The following is a 10,811-nucleotide window of genomic DNA, read 5'->3' as shown; positions in this document are numbered from 1 at the left end:
CAGGGAATTTCATGGGCAACCGGACTCTTTAACTCATAACTCTGGAACCAGAACTTCGATCTAAATGAAATTCGATAACAGTTGATAAGGATACTTTACTTTTCATTCGAAACAAAGTTTGTGAAAATCGAGTAAGACATCCCGGATAAAAAGATGTCTTTTTAATTCAGGGATTTTGTCAAATCCTCGAAGTTTCGGGTTCCATTGTAGGTGGCCAAACTTATCAATGAGGATTTTGTTAGGCGGCAGCGCTAAAATCGAAAATTCTAACGCTTTAGAAAATATTAACTTCGACACCAGAGTTCTGATCCAAAAAAATTCAAGAGCAGCCCATGCTGATGTTACACCTTTTAGTTGAATACAATATAGTTGTAATCGGCTCTGCTATTTTTGAGAAAAATGGGTGAGATTATTTGACACATATACACATACATACATACATACATACATACATACACACATACATACATTTTCCGATCTCTACGAACTGAGTCGAATGGTATATGAGACTAGACTCTTCGGGTCTCAGTTAAAAAGTCGAAATTCCGAGCGATTGCATAACCTTTCTGTATGAGAAAGGTAAAATATAGAAACTTTTGTTTGAAGGATTCCAACTTAATACCCAATATTGTCATCTCGAACAGAACAAAAAAGAAAACTTTACAGATAGAAAATTTGAAAAGCAAAACAGCACTGATAGAACATAGTATAAATATGGAGCACAGGTTCAATCTAGAAAATACAACTGTAATAGACCGCACTTTCCACACTCCTATTCATAGAGATGTGTCATATTTACAACACCCCTAACACTGTCAACCGCCGTAACGATGTTGAAGGTCTCAACACAACTTACGCTGGTATACTACACACGCTGAAAACACACACCAAAAAATAACGTAACGTTGGACAATCTCTTTCTTTTAACACACAGTTTATATACAACATTATAAACTAGTTTCCCCTGATGATGATACCAAAAAGCATCGAAACGTCGGACAGATATAAAAATTCGTTCCATTATTTATCAAAAGACTGACAAAGCCGTTAAAAGAAATTTTACATACACCGTAACAGTATAAATCTTCATTTGCAATTATTTATGAATGATAATAATAACTACGACGAATTTAGCGCCAACTCGAATAAATGTTGGCAGCACCCTCGCAGGTTTTAATGAAAATTTCTTAACAAGACAACTTTTTTCCAAAAATGATCTAGACTGTCTTTTGAAATGGGCCAAACTTTTTTACCATTTTTTTTCAAATGGCTATAGTCTAAAAACGACAAATTCTACAAAAAAAATGTTGTTGGAGTGATTTTCACAAAATTAGTTCAATTTTTCGATTAAAACATTGAAAAAATTCTTCATTGACTCCTACACTGGAAAAATCGATTTTAAAAATTTAAAGTCGATTTACAAAAAAAAACCATTTTTGATTTGGATGAAATTTTGTTCCAACGTAGGTAATTATGTTCCCTACTTACCGTCAAAAATTCAAGTTGGGCACTTTCAAGGAAAAAACTTATTTGAAAAAAACTTTTCCTTGTCCAAACTGATTTTTTTCAGTATATTTTTATCGAAAACTAAACCAATGAAAGTCATAATCATCTCAGAATCCATTTTCGCAGCTGCTAGTTGCCTGATACATGCAAAAAGTATCAGTAAAGAATTTGGTATATATTCATAACAAACTTGACTGAAGACTGAAAGTTTGGAAGATCGGAAGATTGGAAGACTAAAGGACCGGAAGATTAAAAGACTGGAAGACTGGAAGACAAGAAGACTGGAAGACTTGAAGACTATAGTTCATTTGTTCCTCTCTGATAAATTTTATGAAACAATTGAGAAACTTTTCTAAAATTTATTTTATTCTGAAGGAGCAGCAGCTCCTTCAGAATAAAATAAAATAAGAAAAATTTTGCAAGCTTGTGTAGATTCAAGTTAAAGTATGCGTTAAGCGCAGAATGGCATTTTGTTGCAGCATCCCATGGAAAAGGACCCTGTGATGCCATTGGTGGCATTCTCAAGCGAATGGCAAAAAGCACAATGGCAGTCTTGCTCGCGACTATGGAAATACCATAACAAGTCCCCGAGAGTTATATAACTGGGCAGTTGAACAAACTGATAAAAACATCACAAAATTAATTTTCTGCTACATATTCACTGAACAGTAAAATGTCAGAAAAACTCTAAGAGCTGTATAATAACGCCAACACAATATCTGGAACTCAAAAATTCCACAGTTTTGTGCCTATTCCTAGGGGCAAAGTAGAGACGAACAGGTATTCTAATTCAAAAGATGAACCAAAAATATTTTCCTAGTATAGAAATAATACAAAATGCATGCATGAAGATAGTTTTAAGACAAATGTAATATAAACAAGAAAATAAAAAAGTAATAATGGAATATTTGTTTAACGACAAACTCTTTTCAATGGGATTCTTGATTAAGGGTTACGTTGTAGTGATAAAAATGTCCAGAAAGTTTGAATTTACGTAAAGGAATAAAGCAATGATTTCATTTCGAGGTAATCGAATTTAAAATTTCAAATTACCACTGCTCTTGCTAGACGAAACGCGCTTGGAAGCGCTGTAACTTTCGACCTATTTCTCGGATCTTTATAAAAATTTGGGAAAACATTCTCAAGGAATTGTACTTTCAGATAAAGTAATAAAAAATTTAGATTTCATGAAAAATGAAAAAAATTAAATTAAAATGTGCTTAGTTGCTAAATTAAACAATATCTTCTCACAAACTGAGTTTTATTGGATTCTTTCACTTTCACATATTATCCGTGGAAAACATAACAATTGGAAGAGTATGTGGTAAAAGTTGTGTATTTAGTAATATTATATTTTTATTATGTTCCTGCTAAACTGCAAACAAAATTTAAACCAAAGACAATTTTTGCGGATTGTCTGTAAACACCGGTCCAGAGGATACAATTTAGCACACATTTGTCTTAGACACTGTGGTATCTGCTCTCTAGTTTATCTTCTCTTATAAAACGATCTCCTGCCAGCGCACTTGAGTTATCATTAAACAAACTTCAAATTGAACCAGCTATTGTCTTGTTCTTATTCACTTTTGATATCTCCTATGACATCCAAGTGGATTGATCTATTCATTTGTAAGTAAGAACAAACCAACCAGTCCGAATCAAAGAGAATGGGTCATGTCAGTCGAAAGCCACTGACATACCGCCCATCTCCATGAAAATACGTGTGCCGATTCCAAACTCTTTGATATCCGGTACGAAATATTGTTTGATGACGAAAAACCCTCAAAAAATATCAAACCTGTTTTCCCATTCTTGAAATTTTACGCACAACTGTTCTACTTCTACTAGTAAAAACGTTTTTAATCCACCTAACAGTGTGATGAGACATTTCTTATAACTCTTATCACTCTCTTCGGATATTATATCTGTTTGGGAGTACGATCAGCCACCCTACACTACAACCCTGCACTATATCACACCAGCACGAACGACAGCGAGTAAAACCACATATGGGGATATGTGTGGTGATTGCCATCGCAGGTAGCAGCGCGAGATGTACCAGAGACGATTTCGACGATCACCACCAGCAACACATCGACAGAAACCAACAACCGTGCGTGTGATAAGGACGGCCGATTATCCCGAAGACACCATTGATAAGAGCGGGGAGAGTTGATAACAATCTCCCGCTCCCACACCCGACGGAAAACATCGCATCACTGCTGCCGAAGGTCTGATGATGATGTTTTCCGTCGGGTGTGGGAGCGGGAGATTGTTATCAACTCTCCCCGCTCTTATCAATGGTGTCTTCGGGATAATCGGCCGTCCTTATCACACGCACACTACTAGCCTTCCCACCTCAATGGAACTTGCTGGTTTCCATCGCTTCGTCTAATTTCTGAAAAGAGAGAGAAAAAACGGTTCCTCTTCGATGGGATGGGATAGTGGGAGGGTGGGGGGTTTCAGTTGAGTGTTGGTTCGACGATTCCTATGTCTTTATCTGGGAGTGACACGTTACGTAATTTCTATTCCTTGCTGGTACTCGTAGAATATTAATCAACCGCAGCCAGTATGCAGTGCGATATATGAGTTTTATGTATGATGAAAATTTGCTCATGAAGTGGTTGAAATCAGTGTAAACGAAGGCAGTCTCAGTATCTACCATGTAAAGTTTCGCTTCCTCTCCCTCGCTAATCGGTCGGGAATCTGGGTTTGTAGGCAATCCATTTTGTCTCCTCGTCATCCAGGACGGACATTGCAGCCAGATGTTATTTTCCAAACGAATTATTCTAGGTATAAGACCTGGGGCGTGTCCCCACTTGCAGCCCTCCCTAATTGTATTGTTTGCCACTGTCAGATTTACGACTAATGTGATCAACGTTGATGAAGCAGCCCTCCCCAACATTCTGGTCCTTCGAGCCGGATCGGAACCGCCTTGGAAAGGACGCTGTCGGCACTGGGTTGACGCTGGTACCACACCGACGCTAGGAATCGCCATTACTGAAGCCGCAGGAATTCAATAGCGGTCGCCATCGTGCCAACGAACAATTGGCCTATTCAACAACTCGCTTGGCGCCTGGAATTGGCATCGCTTCGGACGGACCGCCATTGCTGCTGCTAGTTTACACGTGGCTTGGACCCAGCGGATTGGATTTTTGTCCAGGTTAGTGAATTCTTGCATGCTATATGTCCAGCCGAACTTGGCAAATTCAACAAGCTAACACATGGTTTTCTATGCCCTTGTTGATCCGAACCCATTCATTGGAGCTGTTGTGTGACTCAACTGGAATCATCTGCTGGAAAACACGGTTGATTGCCTTGGTTCGGCATTTTGGCCTACGATTTCTACACGGCGTGGTTATCCGCGAGTATGAAATTATCGCAACAGCGCTGACAGTGAGGAAAGCCGTCCTTTGCAAGGATCAACTAAGCCAATCGACTACGCTAGGAGCAACTCAAGGACACCCGTGGTACGAAGAGGAGGCGGCGCGATTTTTTTGCTCAGGTAAATTTACAATTAGTGTACTACCGAAGCTAGGCATTCAGAAATACACCATTTTAATTTTGAATTGATCCTCTTCGTGTTACCACTACTATTGCTGAGCCCTGTTTGCCTATTCGGCACAAATAAGTCTTCGAACTGGTGATTTTGCAACATTTTTGGAATATTTCACCGTTTTTTTGCATTTGGTTGGAACTTATCAAACAATTGGTGCCGTTATTGGTTTGTGTGGTGAGTTGCACGGTATATGCCCGGCCGAAGCCGGAGGTTTTCGATTACTACACCACGTTCTTTCCTCTTCGCTCCACTTGTTTGCTGATTTGCGAGTTTTAATATCCTTGGAGGATTTGGTGTGACGTCACGACGTTGTGAAGACTGATTTATCTGACTGATAGGACTGGAGCGTCGCTATTTGTTCTGTCGGGTCAGTAGCTTCATGCAGTATATGCCTAGCGAAGCTAGGATTCTTCACAGATAACTACACCACGCCTCTCTCTTTCTGTTTACTGTGAAGTGCATGATGCCTGCGGCAAGTTCGTCTTCAAACAAAAAACCACCGTCAATGCGGGCGTTGACGGCAAGGTTGAAGGAAATACAACTATCCTTCAGCGATATTTGGCGGTTTGTACAATCTTTCAAGGAGTCTAACACGGTTACTGATATCGAAGTACGCCTTGGTAAGTTGGAAGAATTGTGGGAAAGCTTCAGTGATACCTTTGTTGAAATCCTATCCCACGATGACTACAACGCCGAAGGGTCGGCGTACGAGAAGGAGCGAATGGAATTCAGTGACAACTATTACGAGGTCAAGACCTTCTTAATGGACAAGGTCAAGGAGCTTCAGGAACCCCAGGTTTTGGAGCAGTCTCTTCGAGCAGGTGATGGTTTGCCGCATGGGACCTCAGACCACGTCCGCCTTCCACAAATTAAACTTCAAACATTCAATGGTGACGTGGACGAATGGTTGAGCTTCCGGGACTTGTTCACTTCGCTTATACACTGGAAGGTGGACCTACCAGAGGTGGAGAAGTTCCACTATTTGAAGGGGTGTCTTCAAGGGGAGCCTAAAAGCTTGATCGACCCACTCCAAATCACCAAAGCCAATTATCAGGTGGCATGGGAAATGCTGTTGAGGCGATACAACAACAGCAAGCAATTGAAGAAGCGGCAGGTGCAGTCGCTCTTTAATCTACCTACACTCTCCAAGGAATCAGTCACAGATCTTCACGTTCTCGTTGAAGGCTTCGAAAGAATCGTGCAGACTCTCGATCAGGTGATTCAACCGGCGGATTATAAGGACTTGCTGTTGGTCAACATTCTCACTGCTAGACTGGATCCGGTCACTCGACGGGGGTGGGAAGAGGTCTCCGCTTCAAGGGAGAATGATACGCTGGTAGATTTGTCGGATTTTCTGCGGCGTAGAATCCAGGTTTTGGATTGCTTACCGTCAAGAGCGGTTGACACTAGGGGTGTTCAACAGGCAGCGCAACAACTGAAGCCGAAACAGCAACCAGTGAGGACCAGCTATAGTTCGACCCAAGCGTCTGGGGGGCACTGTGTATCCTGTTCAGCGGATCACCTATTGTACCAGTGTAGCGCTTTTCAAAAGATGGCCGTAACGGACAGAGATGCACTGTTGAAGGTTCATGCGCTCTGTCGGAATTGCTTCAGGGCAGGACACCAGGCAAGGGATTGCCAATCTAAATTCTCTTGTCGAAATTGTAAGGGTCGTCACCACACACTGGTCTGCTTTAAGTCGGAGAGAAATAAGGATTCTAAGGTTACAGCAGCTGCTGCGAGCAGTAAACCACCAATTTCCAAGGAACCAACAACCTCTACTTCAACCCAAGTGGCTAATGTGGCTGCAACTGATGTCCTGGTGTCTGGTGCGACTCACCAGTATTCTTCTAAGGTGTTACTGGCTACAGCAGTTGTTTTGATTGAGGACGAGGAAGGTAATCGACTTCCCGCTCGGGCCCTTCTGGATTCGGGCTCGGAAAGCAACTTCATTACGGAGCGGTTAAGTCAACGGTTAAAGATATTTCGTGATCGCGTGGATATATCAGTCCTCGGAATTGGACAAACTGGAACCAAGGTTAAGCACAGGTTACGTGCGGTGATCCGGTCACGTATATCTTCATTTTCTCGAGAGTTGGGTTTATTAGTTCTACCCAAGGCTACGGTCAACCTTCCAACCTCTACTCTCAACACGGATAGATGGATAATACCGGATGGGATTCAACTTGCAGATCCTGCATTTTTCGAGTCTAGCGCAGTGGACCTCGTGCTCGGCATCGAATCCTTCTTCGACCTTTTTGAAACCGGTCGAAGAATTTCCATTGGGGAAGGCCTACCGACTCTCAACGAGTCCGTGTTCGGATGGGTTATATGCGGCGGCGTTTCGGTTTCAACCCAAGCCCTACACATTAATTGCAACGTATCTACATTGGATGGGCTTGATGAGTTGATGTATCGCTTTTGGTCTTGTGAGGAGGTAGAGTCTGGTAAGGCTCACTCACTGGAGGAGAAACGCTGCGAGGAGCTTTTTCTACGTACGGTTCAAAGAAATCCAGACGGTCGGTACACCGTCGCTTTACCCAAGAATGAAGACGTACTTTCACGGTTGGGCGAGTCAAGGGACATCGCAATCCGACGGCTTCAGGGAACAGAACGTAGGCTGGCAAGAGACTCATCACTACGGGATCAGTACGCTGCCTTCATGGAGGAATACCTAGCGCTGGGGCACATGAGTAAGGTCGACAATGTTTCTGCAGGATCAGTCAAACGGTGCTATCTACCGCACCACCCGGTGGTCAAGGAATCGAGCACTACCACCAAGGTTCGCGTGGTCTTCGATGCTTCTTGTAAGACCTCTTCGGGAGTATCGCTCAACGATGTGTTGCTGGTTGGGCCAGTGATACAGGAGGATCTACGATCAATAATCTTACGAAGTCGGACCAAACAGATCATGCTCGTGTCCGACGTGGAGAAAATGTTCCGGCAGATCAACGTAAGCCCACAAGATCGACCATTGCAGTGTATTCTTTGGCGTGCCACGCTAACAGATAAAATTGATATTTACGAGGTGAATACAGTTACGAATGGTACCAAATCAGCACCGTTTTTGGATACCAGGACGATTCAACAGCTGGCTTTGGATGAGGAGAACCACTTTCCACTTGCTGCAAGGGCGCTCATCGACGACACGTATATGTACGATGTGATCACGGGCGCAGATGAGGTCGATACAGCACTGAAGCTACAAACGCAGCTGGACACGATGATGTCAAGGGGAAAATTTCGATTACAAAAGTGTTCAAACTGTTCTTCAGTGCTAGAAGGTATGTCCGAGGATGAGCTAGCAATTCGGACTTCGGATGGAATCGAGTTGGACCCAGACCCAACACTTAAACCCTTGGGATTGACATGGATGCCAATCACGGATACGTGGAAGTTCCAATCCACGATTCCCACCGTGCACACTACAACATCGCCAACTAAACGCTATGTGTTGTCCGTGATTACCACTCTATTTGACCCTTTGGGGCTTTTGGGAGCTGCTATTACTTCGGCAATGATTTCTATGCAGCTACTGAGGACGTTACGAAACGAAACCAATAACAGGGTAGGTTGGGACCAAACACTACCTCCAACGGTGGGTGAGTCCTGGAAAAGATACCACGAACAATTTTTGCTTTTCAACCAACTCCGGATTGATCGCTACCTGGTCATGCTGGAACCCTTGAAGATCGAGATTCACTACTGCTCGGATGCCTCGGAGAAGACTTACGACGGTCGCCTGTACACGAGGAGTCAGAATGCAAAGGGGGAGTTCAGAGTCCGACGGCTATTCAACATAGCAAAGGTGGCTTCTCTGAGGTCTCAGATCAAATCTAGAATGAAACTTTGCGACGCACGTCCAGTGGTTCAGCTCTTGGGGAGGGCTGCTTCATCAACGTTGATCACATTAGTCGTAAATCTGACAGTGGCAAACAATACAATTAGGGAGGGCTGCAAGTGGGGACACGCCCCAGGTCTTATACCTAGAATAATTCGTTTGGAAAATAACATCTGGCTGCAATGTCCGTCCTGGATGACGAGGAGACAAAATGGATTGCCTACAAACCCAGATTCCCGACCGATTAGCGAGGGAGAGGAAGCGAAACTTTACATGGTAGATACTGAGACTGCCTTCGTTTACACTGATTTCAACCACTTCATGAGCAAATTTTCATCATACATAAAACTCATATATCGCACTGCATACTGGCTGCGGTTGATTAATATTCTACGAGTACCAGCAAGGAATAGAAATTACGTAACGTGTCACTCCCAGATAAAGACATAGGAATCGTCGAACCAACACTCAACTGAAACCCCCCACCCTCCCACTATCCCATCCCATCGAAGAGGAACCGTTTTTTCTCTCTCTTTTCAGAAATTAGACGAAGCGATGGAAACCAGCAAGTTCCATTGAGGTGGGAAGGCTAGTAGTCATCAGGGAAGACAACCAACCTCCCATGAAATGGAAGATGGGAAGAATTTGCGAGGTTCATCCAGGTGCAGATGGAGTGGTGAGAGTAGTCACCCTAAGGACAGCCACAGGACTGCTTTCTCGACCGGTGGAAAAGATTTGCATCCTACCACTCTCGGATGAAGACACTGGACCCGATGCACCAAAAACGTCCAACTGAAACCCACCCTTCCACTATCCCATCCCATCGAAGAGGATCCGTTTTTTTTCTTATCTTTTTCAGAAATTTGATGAATTTCTGGGTGGGTGAGGATGTTTGGGAGTACGATCAGCCACCCTACACTACAACCCTGCACTATATCACACCAGCACGAACGACAGCGAGTAAAACCACATATGGGGATATGTGTGGTGATTGCCATCGCAGGTAGCAGCGCGAGATGTACCAGAGACGATTTCGACGATCACCACCAGCAACACATCGACAGAAACCAACAACCGTGCGTGTGATAAGGACGGCCGATTATCCCGAAGACACCATTGATAAGAGCGGGGAGAGTTGATAACAATCTCCCGCTCCCACACCCGACGGAAAACATCGCATCACTGCTGCCGAAGGTCTGATGATGATCTAAATTTGGAGCACCGATCAGTCACCATCGAAATCATTCTGCAATCAGTTCACCGGGAAGCATGCGCGGTGGATCCGCATGCAATTTTAATTTGTTATATATGTGCTGTTAAGTTAAGTGAACAAAAATATAGTTTTAGTTGCATGTTCTGCACGTGTATTTAATAAAGGCGCGTTTTATGTAACCAATGGCTTGTTAGTGCGTTCCGGATTTTAAGCCGAAAGAACATTCACTGGTGGTTCCACGGTTGGTTGTTCCCCTGGAATAGGAACGTAATTTGGTTGTGCTGTGGCTGGATTGCTGCAGTGCCCCTCGATGTTGGGAATTGGAATTCCTTCCAACGCTACCATTGCTCAGGACTATCGACGGATTTAAGGTAATTGGCCATCTCCCCAACAATATCGTTTGAGAACATTTAGAACTTGATGCTTCGCGATGTTTTTGATAACACATACTACATGGGATAGTGGCAGGACTCAGAGAATCGCTCAAATCAGCATAGGACAACATCAGTGCTAGAAATCTCAAACCAAATCAATGGGAAAGCGAAAAAATGGCCATAAAATAGACATACCAACGAATTATTGTTAATGCTCTGTTAATAAAATATCTATATTGTGGTGGGAAAACTTAATTTTCCTAAAGGGGTTATATATTGTACTGAGCCAAAAAAATCGAAATTTTTTTTGAATCGTTT

General features: G+C 43.0%; 1 protein-coding gene across 1 annotated transcript; it reads left to right on the top strand.

Annotated features, from left to right (window-relative positions):
• Positions 1-5,528: 5,528 nt before the first annotated feature.
• LOC131687905 (uncharacterized) lies at positions 5,529-9,992 on the top strand. Its single transcript, XM_058971999.1, has 2 exons — positions 5,529-9,182; positions 9,852-9,992. Exons 1-2 carry the CDS (start codon positions 5,529-5,531, stop codon positions 9,990-9,992), a joined length of 3,795 nt encoding a protein of 1,264 aa, XP_058827982.1.
• The last annotated feature ends 819 nt before the right edge of the window (positions 9,993-10,811 follow it).

This window comes from Topomyia yanbarensis, chromosome 3, assembly GCF_030247195.1.
Source record: "Topomyia yanbarensis strain Yona2022 chromosome 3, ASM3024719v1, whole genome shotgun sequence".
Lineage (NCBI taxonomy): Eukaryota > Metazoa > Arthropoda > Insecta > Diptera > Culicidae > Topomyia > Topomyia yanbarensis.
Note: the sequence above shows the minus strand (reverse complement) of the source record. Positions and strands in the feature narration are given on the sequence as shown.

Coding starts and splice junctions, on each gene's coding strand:
- LOC131687905 (XM_058971999.1), top strand. CDS start 5,529: ATGCCTGCGGCAAGTTCGTCTTCAAACAAAAAACCACCGTCAATGCGG. Junction 9,183..9,851: donor AGGAAGCGAAACTTTACATG/GTAGATACTGAG, acceptor ATATCACACCAG/CACGAACGACAGCGAGTAAA.